At 49.9% G+C, this 27,663-nt stretch overlaps 1 protein-coding gene across 1 annotated transcript in view; it reads left to right on the forward strand.

Annotated features, from left to right (window-relative positions):
- MYO18B (myosin XVIIIB) overlaps positions 1–27,663 on the forward strand; it is a 259,486-nt gene that overhangs the window by 117,792 nt on the left and 114,031 nt on the right. The window contains 6 exon segments of the mRNA XM_030336763.1: positions 8,952–9,071; positions 9,388–9,496; positions 13,788–13,912; positions 18,829–18,983; positions 23,148–23,271; positions 24,076–24,276. Coding sequence (XP_030192623.1) covers positions 8,952–9,071; positions 9,388–9,496; positions 13,788–13,912; positions 18,829–18,983; positions 23,148–23,271; positions 24,076–24,276 — 834 coding nt within the window.

The raw sequence follows: 27,663 nt of genomic DNA on the forward strand, positions 1-27,663 counted from the left end.
CTTTAATTCTTTCCCCTCCACCAAAAAGCCACTTTGATTTTTTTTTTTTTCTGGTTGCTTTTATACTTCACGGAACATCAGGATCACCTGGGGGAGCTGTGTCCCCTGTAGCTTCCCCATCCCATCTCCCGAGGATTCGACCCAGGAGGGAATCTCAGGGAGGGGACCTCTTCCCTGCTTCTTTTAACAAGCCCCGAGGTGAACCTGAACGCAGCATCGTGCCATGTGAGACCCGTGGTTCTCGTGCTCAAAAGCGTGTCAAAATCCCCCGGAGGATGTGTTAGAATATAGCGGGCTGGTCCCCAGCCCTAGAGATTCTGAGTCAGGAGGCTTGGGGCAGCCCTGGAGAATCTGCATTCCCCACGAGCTGTGTCAGGTGATGCCGAACCCGCTGGTCTGGGGTCCACGCTTTGAGGAACAGATAGAAGGGACCCCCTTCTATGCAGTTCTCTTTTCTTAGAAGAGTTTCTGCTAACAGTTGGGAAGCAGACACTCCCACGGGCCATGCATCACGCAGACACTCCTGGCCCCGGTTCGTGGCCTCTGCACCCCGCCCGCTTGTCTCGGTTGGTGGGGAAACAACGGATAGAAATGTTGCTAAAACATGTTGTGCCTCATCAGTGAAAACTCCATTTGACTAGGCTTATTAAAAAGACAACATTATTGCAAAATGATTTAAGTGCTTCATTTGCGAAGGAGCAGAAGAGGAGATGAGACGCCTCCAGGAAGCTGGCTATAAATATTCCTCAAGCGTGCAAAATCTGCCTTGATGCAAAGTGGGGTTTTTTATTTTCACGAGAAGGCAGGGCTTGTCCTCTTATAGGGACTTCCTATATGGCTGCAGGAGCACACGGGGGGTAAAAATGACAAGGGGGTGTTTTCTTCCCTCCCTGGCATGTCATCTAGGTTTTTCCCAAGAATTTAGTCATTGCGGGCCCCGGGCACTCTGGATGTCTGGCCTCGTCGGCATGACAAGTTTTCACTTTTTGGTAAGGGACGGCCGAGAAGACAGAACCCACCAGCCTGGGGCGGGAACCGGAGATTCAGGTCAGGAAGTCCGTTTGCAAAGTGCTGGGGTGTTTGGCCCGGGAGGTTATGATGTGTGGCCGGCCGCTGATCTCTGGAGGGAAGGGAAGCGACTTTCCAAGGGCTCTGTGGCCTAGTGGTGACTGAGTCTGGAACATATACCGGGCCTCCTGACTGCTACCACGGTACCACGGCACCGTGCCTCTGGAGACTGGATGTGGTATGTCCGTGATCCATCCCCAAGAGAGTAAGACAGACTGATTGCCCAACTAACTCAGGGTGTCAGGGTCTCTTGGGTTTCAACTGCTGGGACATGCTGGGGAGAGTGCCCCTCCGGCAGAAAGCTGACCGCAGAGGTTCTATGGCCGTCGTGTGGGCGTGCTCACAGAGGACCACAGCTAAGGCCCCCCAGAGGAGTGCACAGCTGGAATGTTCTGCATGCCTCAGTTTCCCCGTATGAAAATCCAGGCCATAATGCCTTCTCTACCTACTTTGTAACGCAGATGAGGAATCTGGGGACTGTGCAAGGGATGGGTATGACAGCCCGACCCGGGATGTCTGGTCCAGGAGCAGAGAGGGTGAGTCAGGACGTGGGCAACTCCTTCCAGGCTCTGAGCCTTTGTGTGGTTGTTGGCAGAATGGTGACAGTGGTGGTTTCACATTCCTCTCTACAGGGTGGTGTGACGAGGTGCCTGTACAGTAATTATCACAGGGGTGCCTGGGTGGCTCAGTCGGTCGAGCGTCCGACTTCGGCTCAGGTCATGATCTCATGGCTCGTGGGTTCGAGCCCCGCGTCAGGCTCTCTGCTGTCAGTGCAGAGCCCATTTCGGATCCTCTGTCCCCCTCCCCCCCTGCCCCTCCCCAGCTCATGCTCCCTCTCTCTCAGAAACAAATGAACATTTTTTAAAAAAGGAAAGTAATTATTACACTGGTTCTTACAGAGTCTTTCCACATCTCCGCTGTTGCTAACATATATGTGATTACATCTTAGCTATTCCTACACCCCTCAGAGCATTCAGTGCCAACTGCATGAGTAAAGGAGATAATGTTGAATTTAGTAATTCAAGTAATATTTAACGAGCGACGTGTCTGTGCCGGCTGCTGTGACACATCCTTCGCCTGCTTTATCTCGTTTTACCTTCAAATCAAACTGTGAGGACGGTGTCGTTCATACCCCAAGTTCTAGATGAAGACAGCGAAGACCAGAGAGGTGGAGCGATTTGTGCAATATCACACAGCCGGCGAGTAGCAGAGCTGGGCTTTGACCCGGCGTCTGGCTGACTCCAAACAGGCTGTGAAAGAGGAGGCTGGAGCGGCTCATCCTTTAAGACGACCCGGAGCTAGCCAGGTGACAAGGTGGGGAGGCTGTGCGTTCCAGGTAGAGGGCACAGCAAGAACAGAGAGAGAGACCGGGGACCTGGGCTGGCACCCACAGTCCTCGCCGTTGGAAGGTCTCATGCGTGTGGGGAGATTTTGGGGTAGGGTCAGTCGCCGAGGCTGGGCCAGATCCCAGGGGCTGTGAGAACCACGTGAGAGGTTTGAACTCCGTCCTGAAGGTGGGGGCCAGAGAGAGAGAGAGAGAGAAAGTGTGCCCATGAGCTCAAGTGAGCCAGGGGAGGGGCAGAGAGGGAGAGAGAGACAGAGAGAATCCCGTGCAGACTCCCAACGTGGGCTCAAACTCCCACGACCTGAGTCGAGATCAAGAGTCAGACGCTTTACCCACTGAGCCACCCGCGTGCCCCTAAAAACCATTTTCAAGGTGGGATATGTGGGTGACAGCATCAGAGGGGTTATTTCCTCTTTAGGGGGGTGCTATGGGACCTTGAAGACCCCTTCTAAAGCTCATGAAAGTCCATAGCTTCTGCTTCTCCCACCCAAGGCCAGTCGGTGATGTGTTGTCCTGTGTGTCCCTCTCTGATGCATGACATATGTCCCAGCACACCTGCAAGCGTGGTCCCCATTCCTGCCGACCTGCCGGAAGCTGTGGATCCCTCCCTCCCTCCTTGGCTCCCGGATACATTATTAATTCACTTGGCATATATTCTTGGAGCCCCCAAGAGGCAGTTTGAAGGTATGGCTACGAGTAAAGGCTCTGGAACCAGGCTGCCTTGATTTGCATCCAGCTCCGCCACTGGCCGGCTGTGTGTCCTTGGGTGAATGTCCACACCCCAGTGCCTCAGGTCCCCATCTGCAACGCAGAGGTATCAGTCCCCAGCTCTCAGTGTCTCTGTGAAGGTTCTGTGGGTTACCCTGTGCCGGACCCATGGTAAGCACCCTCTGTGATAGTGATTATTATTTTTTATTAAATTTATTTATGTATTTTGTGTGTGTGTGTGAGAGAGAGAGAGAGAGCAGGAAAGAGGCAGAGAGAAAGGGAGAGCGGGAATCCCAAGCAGGCTCCATGCTGTCAGCAAAGAGCCTGACTTGGGGCTCGATCCCACAGACCGTGAGATCCTGACCTGAGCTGAAGTCAAGAGTCGGAGCCTCAACCGACTGAGCCACCCAGACGCTCCTGTGGTCGTGATTATTATTAAGGGAACTATTACCATCACTTAGTAGCAGCTGGGAAGAGAAGTACACAGGGCGGTCCCCGAACGGGTGCCCAGAGTGAGTCTCTGGAGCCCTGGAGCCCGCCAGTAAGCTAGAGATGTGTTCTGAATTTCCCCTCATGACCCAGGCAGCTTCGAGAGCAGATACCGTGCGATTGGAGCCCAAAGCGGCCAGCTGGCTCTGCAGCTGGACAGACCCTCTGCCTATTGATTTATTTTCTCCCCATCCCCTCTTTTTCTGCTTTCATTTTCCATCTTTTCTCTTAATCGCTCAGGTTGACAGGGGTGGGGCTTCCCTTCCACGGGGGCTCCATAAAGCTCCCTTTGGTCATGGCCCCTCGGGGGTGGGTGGCCTTGCCTTTGAACCACACCCAGCTGTCTGTTTCGCCTCCTTTCCCCCACCCACTACCTCCCGGTCTGCCCCAGGTACACCAAGGCTCCTGTACTGCTGACCCCCAGCGTTGAGTCAGGTGGCAGATGTGGGACAGGACGGCCCTGAAATTACGAGTCAGGACCTGGGATTCAGGCTGCCCAGCTGGACTCCCCTGTGTGACTTATCAGCCATGACGTTGAACAAATCATTTCACCGCTCAATGCCTCAGTTTTCCGTTCTGTGGAAAGGAAATAAAAATCCTCTCCTCATAAGGCACTTGACAGGCCCACAGCAAGAGATTAGCACATGTCTCTCCCCAGCATCCGATGAGTATGAGCTATTTCTCCTGCAAGGGCTTCTAAGGAACCAATGCTTTTCCTTACATTGAAAAGTGCACAGTGAAAGGTCACTGCTTGCTCTCTGTAGACCAGACAATTTGGGGAGCTTTGAGAACTCTTGAATATAAGAGCCCAGGACAGGGTTGGGCTCAGACGTGTGGGTTTATCTCCCCAGCTCAACGGAAAGATCCCTGAAGGCAGGGCCTGGCACACAGTCGTGCTCATATAATGAATGATAAGCGGCAGTGACATTGACAGCCCAAAGGGTCGCACGTGTGCTCAGCATTTAATGCCCATCAAATGTTTTGTTGCTGTCTCCCTCAGGCTGCCGTGATGCCAGGGCACGGGATATGGAGTATTTCTATTTGACTCTATGCCACATGTACAGCACATTTATCCGTTTCTGTCCCCTTCTCTCCGGCAGACTTTTGGACTCACGGTCCCTGAGTAGAAAGAGAGTTTCTGATGATTTGGCTTAAGTGGTGGATCCAGGGAGGTTTTCAGAATAATTTCTAGTTAATTGGTGCCTGAGTAATCGGCAAGGACCCTTCTGGGTTTGCAAACCAGGCTCTTCCCTCATTAAACCGGTTTTCATTTTGCACTCACCTAATAACTCTGGGCATGGTGCCCACCTCTCACCTCTGTGAATAAAGCCCTTGGGCCCTGAAATGTGGGAAGGGAGAGGGATTTGTGGGGCTAGGGGAGGGCCGGGGGCTACTCGTCTCTGGGAAAAGCGTCTGTCATTTCCCTAATCTGAGAGGACTAATTGTCCTTTGGACTCCAGACTTGGATTGTGTAGAACTCAAAATTAATGCATTAAATTAATGTTGTGCTCCCTTTGCTCAGGCTGATTAGCACAAATGAAATTTCGTACTAATTGTCTAAGGCGGAGAGAACACGATCCTGGTGTTTAGGATCGATGCTGGTGGTGGGGATGGGAAGGCGGGGATCAGGGGCATGATCTGGGCGTTCCTGGATCGTACCAGCCTGTGTTCAGAGCCAAGTGCAAATGATCGCTCCCCCAGTGCCGGTGCTGTTGTGTGCCCGTAAGGAAATCTAACCCATCTAAAGCCAGGTGTGAGGCCAAGATTAGGAAGAGATTCTGACAATTTCTATGCCAGCAGTTCTTTTTTTAAAGTTTACTTATTTATTAAATTTTTTTTGAGAGAGAGAGAGAGAGCACAAGCAAGGGAGGGGCATAGAAAGAGAAGAGAGAGAGAGAGAGAGAGAGGGAGAGAGAGAATCCCAAGCAGGCTCCAGCTCTCAGCACGGAGCCCAATGCGGGGCTCGAACCCACGAACCTCAAGATCAAGACCTGAGCCGAAACCAAGAGTTGGCCACTTAATCGACTGAGCCACCCAGGGCCTCTATGGCAGTAATTCTTAAGCTTGGTTGTGCTTAAGGACAGCCATGGAGTGTGTTGAACTTCAGATCCCCGGGTCCCACCACAGAGGTTACGGTGTGGGGATTCTGGGAATACTGAGGAATATACTGGGAATATTTTAACAGCCATCCCAGGGGACTGCAGGGCAAATGTTTCCCCCAGAACACTTTAAAGATGACAGTGGGAGGAACAGCAAACGGAATCCCCACCCCAGAGACAGCCCGGTGCACCCTGGGAGAGCCCCTGGCTTGTTAAGTGGCGGTTACTTGGACCAGAGGGATCTGGGCTCCCGTCCCAGCTCTGCCACTCACTTACTGTGTGACTTCAGAATGCTCCCCCTAAGCCTCTCCCCCCGCCCCATTTCTATAAAAGGCACATGTAGGTCTGAGCAGCTACTGGTGTGGTCACCAAGATGGGAAGCCAATGGGCAGGTGGAGGGGAGAAAAAGGGGGGCAGCATAGAACGTGCAGAGCAGCAGCTCTGGTTTATTTGTTTGCAGCTCAATTTGGGGGACTATTTTTTTTAAGATATTTGTTTTGTGCTCTTCTGATTACCAGCAGCGCAGAGATGCACCGTAAAGAAACCGGAGTCCCCTGTGAGCCCACACCCTTCTAGGAAAACAAGAAAAAAAAAATCCCTATTAACAGTTTGAGAGTACTTTTTCTGTACAAGTAGAAAGAAAACAAAAACGAGCACGGGCCAAACGTCCTATTCTGCCACTTTGCTTTTCTCCCCCACCGTTGGCCATATATCTTGTTTTTGTTTTTGATGTCGAAACATACAGATCTTCATCTGCCTTCTTCATGGGGCGGAGGAATGAGTTTTGAGACCACCTATGAGCTGATGGTATTGATGGGAACTAGCTTGGGGGGCGGGACAGGTGGATTCCACGCCGGAAGGGCCACTTGGTGTCTGTGACAACACCCCACAGCCGCTCCTTGGTGCCACACACAGGGTCTCATGGGAGAGTGAAGCGTGTAGACATCTTCAGTCACATCAGTTGTGGCATCGGATGGGAATGCCAGCAGGACAATGGATATTCCTTAATGCAGTGCATTTCACAGCTCAAGAGAAGAAGGGATTTGTCCAAGGTCACGCAGTGTGTCTGGACTTGAACCCCATGCCTTCTATTGTTTTCTTTTCCTTCCCTGTCTTGACTTTGACCACTGCCCCCATGGAGGGAGTCTCCGTTTCCCGAGCGACCCTGCTGCGTAAGGTCATTTCTAAGCCTCTTGGTCATAAACAGTCCACTTCCCGGGTTCTCGCCTCATTTCCTTTGGCAAAGCCTTGAACCCGGAAGGCTGCACTTTGGGACAGTAATAACACAGAAGCCTTGACCCATTTGGCATCTGTAGTTGGTCACTGATGGGGGGAAAAGTCAGCGCAAGTTGGATTTCATTAAGATATAAACATTTTTATTTTTGCCCCTGAACATGACTACAACTCACGCTATTTCTGGACCACAGCCTTCAGAGTATGAGCACCTGACTTGAGACATTCTTCCTTTCTTAAACCATGCCCCTAACACGTGACCGTGTGATTTCCAGCTTTGATATCATTAAAGCAGAGCAAATGGAAAAGTAGTTTGAATGCATAAGCCGAATTTTTTAATTTCCTTTTTTAAAAATAAGTTTGGCACCTGAAACTGTTTGACGAGACACATGCATTTTAAAAATTAGAATTTTATGAGTTTGGGGGCACCTGGGTGGCTCATGTCAGTTGAGTGTTCGACTCTTGATATCTGTTCCGGTCGTGATCTTGTGGTCTTGAGATTGAGCCCTGTGTTGGGGTCTGTGCTGAGCGTGGAACTTGCTTGGGATTCTCTCTCTCCCTCTCTCTCTCTGCCCCTCTTCCACTTGCACTCTGTCTCCATTCTCTCAAGAAAAAATAAACATTAAAAAAACAAATTTTAAGAGTTTTTTTTAATGTTTTTTTTTTTTTGAGACAGAGAGAGGAGGAGGAGGAGGAGGGAGAGAGAGAGAGGGAGACAGGATCCGAAGCGGGTTCTGTGCTGATAGCAGAGATCCGGATGCGGAGCTCGAACTCATGAACCGTGAGAGCATGACCGGAGCTGAAGTTGAAAGCTTAACCGACTGAGCCACCCAGGTGCCCCACAGATTTTAAGAGTTTTGAGAAACAACTCGTATTATTTCTTCCAACGCGTTCCATTTAGTTTTCGTGGAAACTCCTGGCCTGGTCGTGTTTTATAGGTATATACAAGAGCTAATTGAATCGGTAATTACAGCAGAAATGTGACAGGCATAAATGGGTGGGGAACACACACAACCAGTACTGGGTGTGCATGGCTGTCCCCTGGTGGAGGCAGGTAGATCACGGGGAGCCACAGAGAGGTTTCCTAGCTGAGGGCGTTCTTGTGTGGTGAGCACCTGCGTGTCTTACCAAGGGGAGCCCATTGATCCGTCCAGCAAAATGGCTTACTGAAGGATGGGTAAGGAGAGCTTCTGCTAGAATAACTTTTTTTTTTATAATTTCTATTTTTCTTTTTTTTTTTTTTTTTAATTTTTTTTTTTCAACGTTTATTTATTTTTGGGACAGAGAGATACAGAGCATGAACGGGGGAGGGGCAGAGAGAGAGGGAGACACAGAATCGGAAACAGGCTCCAGGCTCTGAGCCATCAGCCCAGAGCCCGACGCGGGGCTCGAACTCACGGACCGCGAGATCGTGACCCGGCTGAAGTCGGACGCTTAACCGACTGCGCCACCCAGGCGCCCCTAATTTCTATTTTTCTTAAGAGAGAGAGCAAGCAGGGGGAGGGACAGAGGGAGAAAGAGAATATTAAGCAGGCTCCCCACTCAGCGTGGAGCCCCGTGTGGGGCTCAATCCCACCACCCTGGGATCATGACCTGAGCTGAAATCAAGGGTTGGACGCCCAGCCAACTGAGCCACCCAGGATAACTTCCTTTAATTGAACATTTACTACGTGCCAGCACTGCGCTAACTTTATGTGGATTATCTCATTTACTTGTCAAGACAATTCTCTAAGTCATGCCCCACCCCTTAAAGCTGAGGAAACCGAGAATCAGACAGGCATCCTGCGTGGGGCAGTCACACAGCTAGTGAGCACTGGGCCAAGAATTCTAACACATCGGGACCAATAACATTCTGACCATCACACCCCGAACCGCCTCATTACACAGAGATGCCCTTTTGCCACAAGAGCCCGTGATTTGTCCGGGCTGGTCCTGTGGAGGGTGCCCGGGGGGAGAAGAGTTGACGTCCCCTCACCACGAGGGACTCTGCTGTAACCCTCCCATTCCAGGTTGCTGAACTGACCGCGGAGCTGGCTGATGAGCACTTCAGGGGGGACGTGGCCTGCCAGGTGCTAGAGAGTGAGCGGGCAGAGCGGCTGCGGGCCTTCCGGGAGGTCCAGGAGCTGAAGGTGGGTGGCCCAGGGGTGGTGGTGGGTGTGGCTGAGCAGGGTGGCTGGGAGCCTTTGGGTCTACCCGCCTCCTTGTCTGCTCACATGTGGGAGCCGGAAGCCTATAAGCAAGAGGCGGTGGCTTGCTGACTCTCATGTTCAAGGTCCTGGAGGACATTTGTGTCTTCCTAAGCCTTGACCTTGGAGGTGCCTTGGATGAAGACTATGTAAAGGGTAGACAGTCCTTGGTTACCAAGCCACCATGGGCGGGTGGAGGGGATGGCCAGGCCCAGGCTGCACTGGGCTCCAGTTTGACACCCTGGGGCCTTTCTTCCAGAGCAAGTATGAGCAAGTCCAGAAGAATTTGGGAGAAGTGCAGAAGCAGTTGGGAGAAGCGCAGCAGAAAATTCAGTTGGGTGACTTGGAAAGGAGCCACACAGGAGGAGGTAAGCAAACCGGGACTCTCGGGATTAGACAGGGGTGAGAAACATGCCGTCCTTTTGTTCCATTCATTCGTTCGTTCATGCAGTCGTTCGCCCTGAGCACTTAGTATGCCCCAGAGGCTGCATTTTGTCATTTTGTCAGAGCAAACGGCCACAGCCCTGCCCTCCTGGAGCTTCCGGTCTGGTGCAGACATTAAACAGAGGACCCAACAATATCCCAGATAGTCCTTTATCAGCGTGACAGGTACAGGTCAGTAATAACGCAAAGAACGACCCAAACAACAGTGACTCTATGGCAAGGCCCCTTTACAATTACATGAATAGTTTTGATATAGACGACATGGATTTTAGGTTAAGGCATTTCGGTGGTTACACGCAGCATCTGTGAAATGGCATTTCTGGATTTGAATCTGGACTTGAATCTCTTTGAGGTGGGTGGCTTTTGGGCAGAGAAATGTGTGCTTTGGCTCCCTCATCTTTCAGATGGATGGATTGATAGGAAAGGCGGTTGATGGAAAGCGGTTAACGCCACGTGCATGGCGACTTCATTTACTGCTAATGCTGTAGTGGGGTCATCATCCATCCATGTTCGTAGGCTGTGGCACAGAAACTACTACCCTCCCCATTTTGAAAAATGTTTATTTATTTTTGAGAGAGAGAGAGAGAGCAGGGGAGGGGCAGAGACAGAAAGAGAGAGAGAATCTCAAGCAGGCTCCTCACCGTTAGCGCAGAGCCCAACGCGGGGCTCGAACTCAGGAACCGTGAGATCATGACCTGGGCCAAAATCAAGACTGAGCCACCCACGTGCCCCATACCATCCCCATTTGAGAGCGGTGCCAGGCGCTCAGCAGTTACTGGATGGAGAGAAGGCGAGGCCCCTGAATTACCCAGCGGTTAGGTGTGCTCAGCAGAGCCGGGGTTTTCTGGTGGAGCCGGGCTTCTGGAGTTGCCTGGGGGCTCACATCTCATGGTTCAACGGGCATGGTGACATCTCCGTCAACTCCTCTCCCCAGCCTAAATGAGTCAGGGGACAAGGATGCCCGGTGTGTCTGTCAGCTTTTATAAAACGTTGACATTCTTTCTTCCATGCCCCCAGAGGATGTATGCCCTAGAAACGTCAGGGACGCTCAGAGGAACGGAGGTCAGGAGGCGGTGAAGAGGCAAAGTGCGTTTGCTTTTCACTCCCCTCTTGCTTCCTGTCTTCCTGCCCTCCACCCCCACCCCCAGGACAGGCGTCTACAGAGGAGTTTGGGGGTTCTCTGGCACACGACACTCAGTACAAGCAGGGAGAGAGGAAATGGGTTTTTACAGAACCAGGAGGTAGGGCAGCAAAGTTTCCCCCAGAAGAGCATGGCCCCAGTTCCGTCCCGACTGGGACTGAGACCCCCCATGCTAGTCCCCAGTTCGTTTTTTTCTAGGAGGATCTGGGAACTGGATGGGAGGGGGAGGCGTGCTTAGCTCGCGAGCACATTCGTCACGATGCTATAGAGGCTCTCAGCCCTGGAGGCTCATTCCAGGAAGCCAATCCACAAATATTTTGTTTTCCATTAGGAAAGCAATACATGCTCATTACAGGAAAAAATGTTAAATATAGGAAAGTCAAAAGGCGCAATAAAACACTTTAATCACACCCGAGCAATGCCACCACAGCTCCTCAATGGATGGAGCCGGAGTATCAATTATGAAAAACGTAGCTGTTTTGCCACCATGCATGGTGGGGTATCTGAAGAGGCCCTTTTATGGTGTCTCCGACTCTTGATGTCGGCTCAGGTCGTGATCTCATGGTCCGTGGGCTCGAAGTCCCACCGGGGACCCTACACTGACTGCGAGGGGCCTGCTTGGGATTCTCTCTCCCTCTTTCTCTGCCCTTCTTCCCCTGCTCATGTGCTCTCTTGCTCTCAAAATAAATAAATAAACATTAAAAAATTATTTTAAAGAAAAGAATGCACCCCCCCCGCCCCCAGGAAGGGGCGTTGGCAGGAGAAAGCAGCGTTGAAGAATGGAGAATGGTTTTCCCCTCTGCTCATGTTGACAACTCCTACCACCTGCTCTGTAGCACATCTTAGCGCAGAACACATGCACAGGTGCGGAAATGCTTTCTGCTTTCTCCTCCTTTTGCAGCTTTCTGCTGTTTCAGTTTTTTTTTAATCCTGGTCGGGAGACAGGGTACTTTTCCACCATGATATTATTTACCTTAGTGGAAACTCGAACAAGCTCTAACTCCTTACAACTATATCATCCTGGTTGGGTTACTTATGTGGGAGTCCCTATTGGGGTCACCTCTTCTAAGACCTCAGTCCCACCATCTATCCAAGAGTCCTTCCTTCCTTCCTTCCTTCCTTCCTTCCTTCCTTCCTTCCATCTGTCCATCCCAGTACTGACCTATCCATCCACCCTAATATCCATCACCTATCCAGTGAAAGTTATGAGGCATTTATGATATGCTAGGCATTGTAGTAAGTCCTGTGGACACAATGATGAACAAAAACATTTGCTGCTTTAATAAGTTTGAATTCTCTTCTGGAGTTCCCTAAGCTTGCCTTACGAGAGCTCTGATCATTCTAGATTGCAGCTGTCTTTTTGTATGTTGTCTCCCCCACTAGATTTCTGCTGGAAGATACAGTGGTTTCTTGTTTGTTTCATTATCCTTTGTGCCTGGTATGAAGTAGTGTTGCTCATTCTAGCAACATTCTATTCTAGCCCATTCTATTCATGCAAACAGTTTTCATCACGTCAGCAAGTGATTTTTTTTTTTAACTAAATCAAGGGATTGTTCTCTCATAGAGACAACTTGGGACCAACGCCTCTGTTGCTGTGTACATTTGCTGTGGGCATTTCAGTGCATGGTAAATTGAATAATGTATGATGGATGGATGATGGACAGGTGGATGGATGGATGGATGGATGAATGGATGGATGGATGAATGGATGAAGAGATGGATGGATGGATGGATGGATGGAGAGATGGGATGGATGGATGGATGGATGGATGGATGGGATGGATGGGATGGATGAATGGAGAGATGGATGGATGAATGGGTGGATGGATGGATGATGGATGGATGGATGAATGGAGAGATGGATGGATGGATGGATGGATGATGGATGGATGGATGAATGGATGGATGGTGAGAGGAATGGGTGGATGGATGGATGGAAGATGGTATGGATGGATGAAGAGATGGATGGATGGACAGGTGGATGGATGGAGAGATGGATGGATGGATGGATGGATGGATGGATGGATGGTGAGAGGAATGGGTGGATGGACAGGTGGATGGATGGATGGATGGATGGATGGATGGATGAAGAGATGGGTGGATAGATGGATGAATGAAGAGATGGATGGATGGAGAGATGGGATGGATGGATGGATGGGATGGATGGATGGATGAATGGATGGGATGGATGGGATGGATGAATGGAGAGATGGATGGATGGATGGATGGATGGATGGATGATGGATGGAAGGTGAGAGGAATGGGTGGATGGATGGATGGAAGATGGTATGGATGGATGGAGAGATGGATGGATGGACGGATGGAAAGATGAATGAAGTGGTCTCTATCTTCAGCTGTCCACATATGGAATGTCTCCCACAGCTCCATTACCTTAAGGGGCATTACTCTATTACTCAGAAAATCCAAAGACATCCTAACCTGGTCTAGCCCATTCTATTCATGCAAACAGTTTTCATCACGTCAGCAAGTGATTTTTTTTTTTAACTAAATCAAGAGATTGTTCTCTCATAGAGACAACTTGGGACCAACGCCTCTGTTGCTGTGTATTCAGTAGATTCCTTAATTATTATTCAATGTTTATTTATTAAATAATTTAACCAAAAGTCACTGCGTATGTACTATCCCATCCAAGGTGGTTGGCCAGTAAGGTGATTCCAGTTGGTGAACTTGTATCATCACATATGGGGAAATATTCTGTGTGGGTAGGGGACACTCCTAGAGGGTGTTGAGGATCTATACATGACTAAAACATCTCTCCGGTCCTTGAAGGTCATGGGATTTCCTTGGAAGAAGGAAAGTATATGTATGCTTGTAGAGGAATTGAACGGTATGACTTTAGACAACCAGAAGTGGTCAGGACAGGCTTCCTGGAAGAAGTGTTTCTTTTTAAAAAAAAAACTTGGACTTAAAGCAGAATTTCTTAACCTAAAGTCCAAGATCAAGCCTCAGGAAGTCTATACTGTGAAATTATGATCAAAGAGCTAAGAGAGTGTGAGAGAACCACCCTGATTCACCTAGCCTCCCATCCTGGCCTCCCTGACTTTGTCAAATAGCGGATGAATGGATGATGCGGTTCGACTGTGCTCAGATGGAGAACAACTTCCTGCGGAAGCGTCTACAGCAATTTGAAGAGAGGCTGGACTCTGAGTTGACATCCAGGAAAGAGCTGGAGCAGAAGGTAAGAGGTTGTAGGTAGTCTGGGTCCCAAGAATGTCAGATTGGGCAGGTTCCTACCTCCACCGTTCAAGGTATTGGCCGAACCTGGGGAGGGAGAAAGAGAGCACCCCCATTTCATGTTTTGGCACCTCCACTGTTGTTACAAATGCGAGTTGCTGTGGGAGGTGGGAAATACTTTGTCTATGTGTGCGTGTTCTGCATGGGGAAGAATACTCTGGAATAAAGAACCTCAGATCTTGGGCCTCAGATCTCTTCTATAAAATGATTTTAATAAGCCCTTAGAATAGTCAAATCTTATCCATTCCCTTTGCCTCAATCTGCCACCTCCATCTCTCATCTAGACCAGAGCAACAGCCTCCTGCTTGGTCTCCTTTCCTCCAGCCTCTCCCCTCAACCACCTGCCACACTGCGGCCAAGAGATCTTTCAGAGTCTCTTTCAGACTGTTCTGTCTTTGCAAATTACGCTGACTCTCAGGGTGGATCGTTTTCTTGAGTGTTTTGTCAGTTTTGATTGTGAGCTCATCTTCAACATGCCCCTCTACTCCTGCCACGGGAACCCCAGGTGGTCCGCATGGTGGAATGTTCCTTTTGCTTCCTGTCTTATGGTGAATTGTGCGTGTGTGTGTGTGTGTGTGTGTGTTTCATTATTTTGTATTGTCAGTTGGTCTTACTTTGAAATTTTTAAAAACTTTTTACTGCTTTTCATGGCAGTTCTGTTTACAGGGTTGTGAGTGTCTCTCTCGAGATGGGACACTTTTGCCTTGTCTTCTACAGCAGCCCCTGAGACTATGTGGCATTCTCTCCATTTCAGACTGTTGCAACTTGTGCCAGGTGCCACTTGGAGCTTTAAACCCCCCTGAGGCACAGACCCGGGGTTTGGATTTCTTAGGGGAATACTTTCTCCCCTACCCAGAGCCAGAGTGCACCAGGTTTTCTGACCACCTTCCAGGCCAGTGGGTGGATAATTTCCTGTCCCCTTGCCCCAAGGTCCAGGTCTTTGAGGGTCCTGAATGAATGCAGGGGTATTCATTCCAACTTTTCATCTTCTGTGCCCCCGAGGCTTTGTCTCTCGTCCCTGTCTGGCCATTCAAACACAGCCATTATCTTCAGTGTTATTTCTGGATCTTTCCGCTGCTCGTCTTCTCCTCCACCCTGTCTGCCAGAGTTTGGTTTTGTGTCCTTTGCATTTTGGATATCCCCAAATTTTCCTTTCTTTCTTGAATGTGCAGCTGGATGTTACAAATAGAATGTATTTGTCCCTCGTGTTCTCTAGGTGAATGGAGGGATAGTTTGACCTCTTTGCCTGTGTTGCATTGTCTCCAACTACCCCTATTTGTACATTCTGACCAGTCTACCCTTCAACTAGCGGTGTGCTGGCAACTGGCCCTCTGAAAATAAACACCCCGAAGGGTAGCATTTGCCAATTTCCAATGTCCATGGCATAAATATTCCCACAGGGGACAGTTCCCACCTACCATTGTGATATCACTGGGTGTGGAACTGGGAGGAGAATCCGCTCTCCTAAGTGGGTATACCAGCCCTAGCACACCGGGTCCAACCACACTCACGTGTTTAAAGCTCATAGCCAAATAGAGCAGAAGGTACTTTCTTATGATTCCCCTTTATAGCCTCCTGCATGATCAACATCCCCCACCAGAGTGGTCCACTTGATACAATGGATGAACCTGCATTAACACATCATCATCACCCAAAGTCCATAGTTTACGTTGGGTTCCCTCCTGTCGTTGTACGTTCTGTGGGTTTAGACAAATGTATAATGGCATGTATCCACCATCGTAGCTTTATAGAGTATTTGCACTACCATAAAAATCCTCTCCACTTTATCAGTACACCCCTCTACTAATTCATCCCTCCATACTTTTGCCTTTTCCAGAACGTCCTATAGTTGGAATCCTACAGCATGTAAACTTTTTAGACTGGCTCCTTTTTTTTTTTTTCAACGTTTATTTATTTTTGGGACAGAGAGAGACAGAGCATGAACGGGGGAGGGGCAGAGAGAGAGGGAGACACAGAATCGGAAACAGGCTCCAGGCTCTGAGCCATCAGCCCAGAGCCCGACGCGGGGCTCGAACTCACGGACCGCGAGATCGTGACCTGGCTGAAGTCGGACGCTTAACCGACTGCGCCACCCAGGCGCCCCGAGACTGGCTCCTTTCACTTAGTAATGTGCATTTAAGTTAGCTCCACGTCCTTCCGTGGCTTGATGGCTCATTTTTTAAAAAAATTTTTTTTTGAGAGAGAGAGTGAGAGCAGGGGAGAAGGGCAGAGAGAGAGAGAGAGAGAGAGAGAGAGAGAGAGAGAGAGAGAATCCCAAGCAGGTTCCATGCTCAGTGCAGAGCCCCATGCGGGGCTCGATCCCAGGACCACGAGATCATGAGCTGAGCCTAAATTGAGTTGGATGCTCAACCAACGGAGCCATCTAGGCACCCCAATAGCTCATTTCTTTCTACCGCTAAGATCTTTGTCCCATTTTTAAAATTGAGTTGTTTTCTTGTTGGATTTAAGTGTTCTTTGTATAATTTTGATAACAATCTTCTATCTGACAGGCTTTTTTGCAAATATTTTCTCCAAGTCTGTGGCTTGTCTTTTCATTTTCTTGATTGTGTCTTTTGCAGCGTGGAATTTTTTTTAAATTTTAATGAAGTCCAGCTTATAAACTTTCTTTCATGGGTCATGGCTTTTGTGCATTTCTAAAAAGTCACTGCCAGGGGCGCCTGGGTGGCTCAGTCGGTTAAGCATCCAACTTCGACTCAGGTCATGATCTCGAACTCCGTGAGTTCAAGCCCTGTGTCAGGCTCTGTGCTGACAGCTCAGAGCCTGGAGACTGCTTCAGATTCTCTCTCTCTCTCTCTCTCTCTCTCTCTCTCTGCCCTTCCACTGCTCATGCTCTGTGTCTGTCACTCAAAAATAAACATTAAGAATGTTTTTTAAGTCATTGCCAAACCTAAGGTCATAAAGGTTTTCTTCTACATTATCTTCTGGGAACTTCAAGGTTTTGCATTTTACATTTAGGTCTATGATCCATTTTGAGTTAATTTTTGTGAAGGGTGTGAGATCTGTGTTAAGATTCTCTTTTTTTTTGCATGTGGATGACCAAGTTGTCCCAGTATCGTTTGTTGAAAAGACTGTTTGGCTCATTGTATCAGCTTCACCCCTTTGTGAAAGACCACTTGTCTAGATTTCTCTGAGTCTATTTCTGGGCTGTCTATCCTGTTCCATTGCACTGCCTTGTTCTTCCTCACCTCTGGGCCTTTGCACATGCTGTTTCCTTTTCCTAGAATACTCTCTCCCCCCTACCTGGATACTTTCAACTATCTTTAAGATCTGAGCTTACATGTCCTTCCCCCCAGAAAGTCTCCCCTGATACAGATTGTTTGGGTGCCTCTGAATTGGGTCTCCAAGTATAAACCTCATCATGGTGTATTGTAATTATCTGCTTACTTCTTGGTCCCTCCCCACCTTTAGTCGTAAGCGCCTTGAAAATGGAGGCCATATTTGCCTGTCTTGCCATTATCTATATCTATATTTACATCTATATCTATATCTATATCTATATCTAATCTATATCTATCTCCTCAGTGTGAGAGAAAAGCATTGTGTAATCACCTGCAGAGGTGGGCCAGGGTGAGATCACATGGGATTTGATAAATAATGGCAGTGAAACTCAGGATCCTCCATGGTGTTGATGGTTTTAGTGGTCACTTCCCAGAACGGCATTATGTCTACTCCCCAAGAACATCCTGAGCTGTGGCTAAACCCAACTGCAGGAAAATAGCACAGTTTTTTAATAACAAATTATAAAGGCGGGTCAGGTTCCCCAAGGAATGGGGGGGGGGGCGGGCTATTCATGCTGCATTAAAAAGTAATAAAGCTGCAACCTTTCCTGAGCAGCAGAATATAAGAAAACATCCCATTTGCCATCAAATACTGAATTTAGAATTACAGGCTTCATTAACTCAGAGTTTTGCTTATTTAAAGAAATTCTTTAATGAGGCCATTTCTTCAAAGCGAGTGTGCTGAGTTGTCCTCTCTCCCAGATTCAAACGAGGACATTTGGGGGGGGGGGTTCCTCGAGAAAGATGCAAGAGGCTTTGCTTTTCTGTTTGTTCACGGTCATGTGTATCCCCGTGTAATTCAGCCCGTCGGAAGGGCCATTTACTGCTCTAACCTTCAGAGCCCATCTCTCAGATCTCCTGGCCAGATCTTCTACGGCCGCCATTTTGGCTGCTCCATGGCTAATCCCCACATGGGCTCTGGGATGATGCCGGCTGATGGGGTTATTAGGTAGACAGTCCTCAGTCTTCTTGTGGAGGCAGGGCTTGTAAAGACTCTATGGGGCACCTTGGCAGGAAGATTATTGAGTAAAATTAAAAACAACCTTGAGAGACTGATGGAATCATCCCCCCCCCCCTTCTCACCTCTTGAGCAGACGGGGTCAGAGAAGTAGCTTCCTCCCTGGGAAACAGGCAGAAAGTGGTCAAGACAGGGTCTCTCCGACCCCAGTACCTGTTCTCTTTCCCACTGTGCTCACCTCAGAAATGGCAACTGCTTGAAATAAGAAGTAGACAAGGGAAGGGAAACAAAAATAATATAAAAACAGGGAGGGGGACAAAACAGAAGAGGCTCACACATATGGAGAACAAACTGGGGGTTGCTGGAGGGGTAGTGGGAGGGGGGATGGGCTAAACGGGCAAGGGGCACTAAGGAATCTACTCCTGAAATCATTGTGGCACTAGATGCTAACTAATTTGGATGTAAATTTTAAAAAATAAAAAATGAAATTAAACATAAATAAATAAAAACGCTGTTGTGATTAAAGAAAAGAAGAAGAAGAAGAGGAAAGCCCGTCCAGTGCGGGCGGAGAGGGGTAGCTCATTCTGTGACTCACTCCCACAGCTCGGGGAGCTGCAGAGCGCTTATGAGGGGGCCAAGAAAATGGCTCACCAGCTAAAGAGGAAGTGCCACCATCTGACCTGTGACCTGGAGGACACCCGCCTCCAGCTGGAGGACCAGCAAAGCCGAAGTCACGAGCTCGAGAAGAAGCAGAAGAAGTGAGTTGTGTTTCACGCTGTCGCTGGGCTCCAGGGTGGGCTGTGTCAATGCTGGGGCCTCCTGGGGGTCTCCAGATTCTCCTCCTCAGCCCCCTCACTCCTGTCGGGGCTCCTCATCCACAAGGTGGAACCCCTCACCCCTCGTTCTGCTCCCATTTTCCTCTCCACCCCTCACACTTACTCCTGTAGGCTTCTCCCAAGCATGCAGCAAAAAGCCATTCTTTTCTGTTCCCCAGTCTCGCTCTACAACCAATCAACCGTGTGACCTTGGGGAGCTTTCTTGGCCTCTCTGGGCCTCAGCACCCCGCTTTGTCAAGTGAAGAGATGGCCGTGGAGGGCGAGGACACCCGAGCACGGTGGGCGGGAGAGCAAGGGCTGATGTCAGGCCACCCCAGTTCAAGTCCGAGCTGTGCCTCTCTCTAGTTGTATGACCTTGGAGAAGTCATCCAACCCCCTCAGCCTCAGTTCCTTACCCTTAGGTGGGGGATGGGAATACCCCATTGTAGCGAGGACTAAGTGATGGGGTTGGTAGGCTCGACAGACTGAATCCCGGCTCCTAGCCCCGTTGCGGAAAATGGGGCCAGAGAATGGGGGAGGCCCCAAATCGACTCACTTCCCTTTTCAGTCGGCACTTAGGCTCTCCGATCACATGAGCACTTCTGGCGTAGACAGGGCCCTGTGCATGAACGAGATGCCAGCCTGGAAGCTGCACCCTGCACTCTGGTTCCCACGCTTGCTTTCCCGTTGGGATGTGGTCATAGCTCAGCAAATGGTAGAGCCTAGACTGGCACCCATGAGTTTGCACATGCGAAACCTCAGTGCCTGTGCTCATCTAATCCCTGGACACCCTGGCTGTGCCTGAGTTCTGCAGCTTTGCTGGTGAGGGTGATGGTGTGCAGGGAGGGGTCCCGTCTGGAGTCAGACCACCTCTAATGATAGACGAGACACAGTCTCTTTCAGACAGTCTGGACTAAAAATACTGGAAAATGTGACTAGGATGTGGTTTTGCTCAAGGCACTTCTTTTCCAAGAGGTGGCAAGCTGAATTATATTTTCATGGGAGGGGCGCGGATTTTGAACTTGGGTCTGCATAATTAAATATTCTTCCTGTATGGGGCGCCTGGGTGGCTCAGCCGGTTGAGCGTCCGACTTCGGCTTGGGTCATGATCTCGAGGTCTGGGAGTTCGAGCCCCGCGTCGGGCTCTGTGCTGACAGCTGGGAGCCTGCTTCTGCTTCTGTGTCTCCCTCTCTCTCTGCCCCTCCCCCGCTCACGCTCTGTCTCTCTCTCTCCTTCAAAAATAAATAAACATTAAAAAAATTTTTTTAAATATTCTTTCTCTCACTCTGAGCTTTTCTTTTTTCTTTTCTTTTTTAAAGTTCATTTATTTTGAGAGAGAGAGAGCATGAGCAGGGGAGGACAGAGAGAGGGAGAGAGAATCCCAAGCAGGCTCCGCACTCTCAGTGCTGACCCAGGCACGGGGCTAAGACCCACAAACTACAAGATCATGACCTGAACCAAAACTGACAGTCAGATGCTTAACTGACTGAGCCACCCAGGTGCCCTATCACTTTGATCTTTTCTGAGCTGACTTCTTCATGTGAAAACAAAAAGTCTTTGGGGGGTTGTTAGCATGCCCCCCTCAAATGAGAGAGGTTATTTAATCTTTTATTGATAATCTGAGTCTGTTTCCTTTTCTACCTGCCGGGGTATTCTGGCTGAACCTTGTCCTTGCAGTGGGGAAAATGGCTTTGTCTTTCCTTGGCCAGTTCCTGTGTGACCTTGTCAAATGATACCACCTCTCTGGGCCAGAGAGACTGATGTTTCAGAGGAGTCCTTGACTTAAGCAGGCCACCTGTTGCTGAATAATAGCTCCGACAGACCCTATCTGCAAACTGAGAGGTGGGGACTCTAACATCCCCGGAGTTTCTGCCAGCTGTGACAACGTTGGCTTTCATCTGTGACTTCTGTTCCTGTTCTGAGAGGCTCTAGGTAGGGTTTCCGCTCTCTGAGGGGCCCGGGGGCTCTCTGTGGAGGTTATGCAGCCAGAAAATTCCGTCTCTCTGGTCGTTCCCGACCCCCTTGGTCAGAATCTTTCATTCCAGGCTCTCAAGAACCTCCCCATGGCGCCCTCCTAGGAAAGATCCCATTTCTTCCTTCCAAGACTTACCTGTCCTGTGATGCTTCCCTACCCCTCTACCATCCCCTGGCAGAAGTTAATTCATGTTTTGACGCTCGTTGCAAATGGCAGCCATTTTCCTTCTAGGTGGTCCAGCAATATAGCAGGGAGGCTAAAGGCCTAAGTGGGAATCCGGGCAAAATAACCATAGGGAGGGAAAGATCTAGAAGTCAGCAATACTTCTTCATAATCTCTCCAACTTTAATCGAATCGTAGAGGTAGCCGCCTCCTTAGTTTGCTGAGCCCTGGATGGACTGATGTCTCCATGCAGGGGAGTTCCCTGTCCCCAACGCAGTTTCCAAGTTCAGAGTGGCCCAAAGTGGCTCCATCTGGGCTTGGCTAATCGTTGCCAGGGTTACCCCATGGGTCACAGAGCTCGGTTCCGAGTGCTGATGGAGCTCCGAGCCTGTCTCCTTGGGGTGGGGCCTGCGCTGGGCTCACCAACTCGCACACGTACTGGAAGTTAGACCCCAGGCCTGCTTCTAGCGGGGTGAGGCATGTGTGTGAATCCCTCTGGCCTCAGGCAGGTGGTCGTTCGGTGTGTTCCAGAAGCTGGAGTCCATAGGAGCCATTCTTTGGCATCGGGTGGCCTGTTAAGTCAAGGTCTCCTCTGAAACATCGGTCACTGTCTGGCCCCCACTGCCTTATCCCACCTGCCCCAGTTAGATGGGGGACTAGCTGAGACAGTAGAGAAGCTGGGCTCAAGCCCACCTCGGCCACTTTGGAATTTAGGGGCGAATCACTCTGCCTCTCTGAACTTCAGTTTCCTCTTCTATAAAATGGATATCATTACATGTTTCTTGCTGAATTGTTATAAAGACTACATGGACCCCAGCCCAGAGCCCGGCACCTTGGGACTGCTGGGTCATTATCACCATCACAGCCTTTCCATTCACAGGGGCGGCCGGGGGCGCCTCTTGAATGATGTCACCAACGGCCAATCAGAAAACTCCTGGGCTCTTCCAACAGGAGGACCCCCTCCTGTGACCCATGATCGGCTTTCTCAGGAGTCTGAGGCTTTGAATGACCATCTAGCTTTAAGATACATTGGATAATCTTGTAACAAGGGGGACTTTCTTCTCACTAAGACCCCAACCCCATGCCCAGTTTAACCCTTCTGGCCATACCAAGGTCCCTGGAGCAGTGGCACTTTCTGTGTGGGCCAAGGGCAGGTGACCAAGATCACATCTTACTGAAGATTGCCAAAGCCTCCTGTACTGATCTCCTCATCTGTGATAGGGATATAGGACCAAGGAAACTGCATGGAATGATATCGAATCCAGGAAGTTCTTCTCACCCAGTGGTCACCATCCTGGAGGGGCAGGGAGCCCCCAAATGAGGCATTTCCTAATTCCCTGGCCAGCCCCCAAGAGGACAGGCTAGTCTTTGTGTGTTTTTTTTTTTTCTGAGATGACAAATGAGGACCACACCAAATGTATTAATGTCCAACCTTTTATCAGTAATTACGGTGCTCTAATGCAACGTATGCGTGCCCAAACCAGATGATATAGAGGGGATGAAATGTAAAATATCTCTTGTTTGTGCAGATATATGCATTCACTCCTTCACGGGTCAATGAGTGCGAGACCCACCCCCCCCCAACCTAGGTCTTGTAGATTTAACTATTTCCTGGCATATATGGGCAAACCAGATAGGTGCAATTTTTCTATCGCTCTGTAAGTTTTTTTTTTTTTAATTCTTTTCCCGTATCTGTATATACTTTTATTTTATTATTTTTACTTATGCATGTTGTGTTTTATGTAAGTCTCCACTACTTTTGCCGAAACTCCACGTGAACCCTAAAAGTTGCTCTCTGGCGTTGCAAATTTCAACCGCACGTCTGCAACCTTACGCAAAAGCACGGAGCAAAACCTCCCGTCGTCTGGGGCCCCCTCTCTCTGCCTCACGGTTCTCAGCAAGCTAACCGCCTCTCTCCAGCCCTCCTCGTCCTCCGCCCCAGTGCCATGACACCTGCTCTGCTTGAACAGGTTTGACATGCAGCTGGCCCAGGCCCTGGGTGAGTCTGTGTTTGAGAAGGGTCTTCGAGAGAAAGTGACCCAGGAGAACACCAGTGTCCGGTGGGAACTGGGCCAGCTTCAGCAGCGGTTGAAGGTAAGGGATGGGGTGGAGTTGGGGGGGGCACATGAAGCCATCTTGGCTCTTAGTTGCTGGCTTCCGGGAACCTCCCCTGCCCCCGCCATTCCCTGCCATGCACCTGCAGTAAATAGTGATGGGGAGAGAACTCTGGGGGGGTATGCCGGTCTGCCCGCCAGCTGGGGTCATGGATCCCAGGGTGCCCTAACACAACAAAAAGTAGTTGGGATATTGATAATGAGATCTCCCTAGCACTCTCAAGGTGCCCACCTGGCAGGCGGGAGAGGCTGGGCAAAGAAGGAGGTCGTTGTCGCCCCACCCAGGGGCACGATGCAGGCTCCAGCACAGAGGGGTTTTATTAAAGTACAACACAGGCACCTTACTCATTTGTTCCTCACCCTTCTGTGGCTCCCTGCTACCCCTAAAAGAGCTCTCAGCCTGGAATTCAGCTCCCTCTTGATCTAGCCCAAAGTTCTTTGGCCTCGGAGCTGACTTTCTAACCTGAACGAGTCATTTCTGGACACCTTGCCTCTCTGCCCCAATGTCTGCATCCCAGCCTCGGCAGATACCCAGCTTACAAATGGACAAACACTCCCTTTATGTGCTTTGAGGCCCAACTCTGGGGGGGTGGTAACTGCTCCCCCAAAAGGCCTCCACCCGTGCTGTGTGAGCTGTCCCAGGGAGCAGCCCTTGGTGTCCCACGGCGAGGTGGGGGGGGGGGGCTCCTGGGGCTGCCAGGCCAAGGTAGGGATGTCAGGCAGTTCCCTGGTGGATGGAGCATGTGGTCACATGACTCTATATCTCTGCCCCCTTGGTCTCCAGCAAAAAGAGCAGGAAACCTCGCAGCTGAAGCAGGAAGTGGAGACGTTGCAGGCCCATAAGCGGGAGCTCTTGGGGTTGTCCTCTCTGGGAGAAAACTGTGTCGCTGGCTTGAAGGAGAGGCTCTGGAATCTGGAATCCAGCGCCCTGGAGCATGAGAAAATCCAGAGTCAGCAAGAAAACACCATCAAGCAGCTGGAGCAGGTAGGAAAGCCCTGTCCCAGGCCGATGCCCTGTCCCATGCTGGCTCCTGTGCGGTAGGGGGTTGTTGGAAGGCAACACCAACGCCTCACCTCACTCAGCTGTTCCTCATTCTTCTATGGCTCCCGATTACCCCTGAGACCTCCAGGTTCAGCATTCGGGTCCTCCATGATGTAGCCCACTCCTCCCATCCTGCAAAGCGTCAAGGTCACCTCAGAGAAGCTTGCCCTGATCACCTTCTTGAAAGCAGCCCCACCCCCACCCCACGTCCACTTCCCATGCCCTTAGCTGCTGTCTTCTCCTTTACAGTATCTGTCATCTTCTTCCATAGTATTAAAAAAAAAAATTCCTCCATGCTGCTCTCCCCCATTAGAATGTTTCCGGAAGGTAGGGTGCTTTGTTGATGCTACTGATCAGGCTTCCCCAGAGCCTAGAATGAGCCCAGGTACTTAGCTGGTGCTCAAGAAATAGCGGTTGGCCTGGTATCTGAGGCTTACTGAGTGCCGTCTGCATACCAGACTCAGCCCTTGGCTCATATCTCAGGAATCTCCCCCAGAACCTTAGATGGTCAGATGTCAGTATATCCCCACTTCACAGATGTGGAAGCTGAGGCTCAGAGACAGAGAGAGAAGGTGCCAGGGAACTGGGGCCTGTGCCCTATGACTCCGTCGCACCCAGAACACCTGTTACGTGCACAGCCTCGAGGAAGATTGGAGCACTAGCTCTTTGGGAACCACAAAACAACTAAGGGGAAGTCGGCAGAAATATCAAATACTCTATCTAGTTCCAGCACCCTTTGTGAGGTATCAGATGAGGATTTTATTTGTTGGCTTGTCTGTTGATATGCCCACCCCATTCCACAAAGGAATTGATTCAAGCAGCATATAGAATGTCTGCATAATAAAACAGAAACATTATATACATTTTTCATGTTTATTTATTTTTGAGAGAGAGAGAGAGACAGAGCATGAGCAGGGGGAAGGGAGAGAGAGAGGGGGAGACACAGAATCCGAATCAGGCTCCAGGCTCTGAGCTGTCAGCACAGAGCCCGGGGCGGGGCTGGAACCCAGGAACCCCAAGATCATGGCCTGAGCCGAAGTCGGATGCTCAACCGACTGAGCCACCCGGGTACTCCTAAAACAGAAACATTATAAATAAAGCAATCCAAGCCAGAGAAACACACACTAAAGCAGACACTAAGGAGTTTGGGGGACGGCGAATGCATAAACAGAACCACAAAGCATACGATCTTACAGCCTTCATGGTTCCTGCTCTAAAACTCCTGGTGGCCAGAGAGAAAAAGGAAATGTGAGCTGCCTGCTCTTTATTATCCCAAGGCAGAAACAAACCAGCTTTTCAAGGGGGAAGCAAAGCTGTTTCCTGATGCTTCTCTGGGAAGCGATGTCTCCTGGGGCATTTCTCAGGCTGCCGTGATTTCAAAGTGGTTATAAGTTGGGGACCCCCTTTTCAAGAAAGTGTGACTAGGTTGCATGAATATATACTTTTTTGAAATGTTTATTTACTTATTTTTGATGCGGGGGGGTGGGGGGGAGAGAGCGAGGGAGGGGCAGAGAGAGAGGGAGAGAGAGAGAGAATCCCAAGCAGGCTCCATGCTGTCAGCACAGAACCCGATGCGGGGCTTGAACTCACGAACTATGAGATCATGACCCGAGCTGAAATCAAGAGTTGGACACTTAGCTGCTGAGCTGCCCAGGGGCCCCAGGTATAGCATGAATATGTAAAGCAGATGAACCCTGAGCAGCTCTGGGTAAGTGAGGAACAGGAGTGGTGGTTCGGGGGGCAAGGAGGAGAGGGAGCACCGGGGCGCCTACCCTTGCTTCTCACTTACCCTCACTCCCTTGGCGTGGAGCCCAGGCTTGTGGTGGGCATGGAGGGACAGAGTCCGAAGCAATTCAGGAAGCAGAGTCCCTTCACTCACTCAGCCGGCAGGAATTTATCAAGCGCCTACTTTGCATCATGCGATGTAGCTGTAAACAAGACAGATGTGGTCTCTGCCTTCTGGAAGTTTGGAGTCATGCTGAGTGTTAAGAGGAAGTTTAACTTGCCGATCTGGTTTTGGGAGCGGGGTTGGGGTGGGGGAGGAACAATCAGGGAAGACTTCCTGGAGGAAGTGGCATTTACCGGAGGAAGTGACATTTCTGGAAGGGTGAGTGCAAGTTGGCACGGAGAGAGTTCCGGGCAGGAAGAACAGCCAGTACAAAAGCCTAGAGCGAGGAAAGGCCTGTGGCTGAGGTATGGTCGCATCCACATGGGGTCCTCAAGGCAGCTCAGTCGATGTGACCTTAGGCAAGCCCCCTGTTTTCTCTAGACTTCAGTCTCCTCATCTGTACCCCGAAACGGGAGGCTTTTCAACCCCCTGGCTTTCCCCAGCTCCAGCGAGGAATCCATGGAGGTGCATGAAGGAGGTGGGATGTCTGTGTAGATGGTTAAGGGATATGGAAGATCGCGCAGCTCCCATAGCCACCCAGCGTCAGGAATAAAGTGGGCACTTTGGAAAATTGTGTCGGTTCTTTAAGATGTCACCGGCACCCCTCGGCGCTCAGCAGCGGAAATGTGCTCCTGTGACCGCAGGGACCCGAAAGTTAATGCAACTTTCCTAATTCGCCACCCTCAACCTACACAGGAGGCAAGGCTGACTCAACACTTCCATCCGTCTTTAGCTTCGCCCAGAACCCTACGCGGCGTTGTGCCCTTGCAGACATCCGGGAGATATTTATGGATTACGATATAGCACTTTCCCCGGGGAATTTTATGTTCACTCATATAGGCTTGACATAAATGGTATTGCAGATGTCAGGAGTGTCCAAGAGGCTAGGGGAAAAAAAAGAAAAGGAAATATTATATTTACTTGCTTAAGCTCCTCGTTTTGGATTATCTCCCCATAACCTGTCATTTTAAAAGGAGGCGAGGAAGGAGGTTGACATTTAATGTGAGCTTACTTTATGCCAGGAGCTGTAATAAGGGCTCTGTGGTACACTATCCTTTTGCCTCACCACCACAGTAGAGAAAGCTGGAAAGTATAGATTCTTGGAGCCTGGACCCTGGAGATTCTGATGCGGTAGGTCAAGGGGGAAGCCCTAAAAATGCAAATTTTTTTTACAAATTCCATTGTTCAATTCTAACACACCACAGAATTTGAGAAGCAGGGGCTTGGGTCAATCCCTCATGGATCAAAGATCAAAAAAGGAAAATCTCGAACTGCAACAGGAAACCGTGACGGCTGCTTCCAATTCTAGAACCTTCTAGACAGCACCATACAGCTTAGACATCATGCACCGCAGCTCTTTGTCGGCTGCGAGCAAGTTTTGGAGGCTCTTATTGAAAAGACTCACCTCCTTCACGGGACACAACTGTTCGTTACGTCTTCCA

The sequence above is a fragment of the Lynx canadensis genome, chromosome D3 (genome assembly GCF_007474595.2).
Source record: "Lynx canadensis isolate LIC74 chromosome D3, mLynCan4.pri.v2, whole genome shotgun sequence".
NCBI classification, from domain to species: domain Eukaryota; kingdom Metazoa; phylum Chordata; class Mammalia; order Carnivora; family Felidae; genus Lynx; species Lynx canadensis.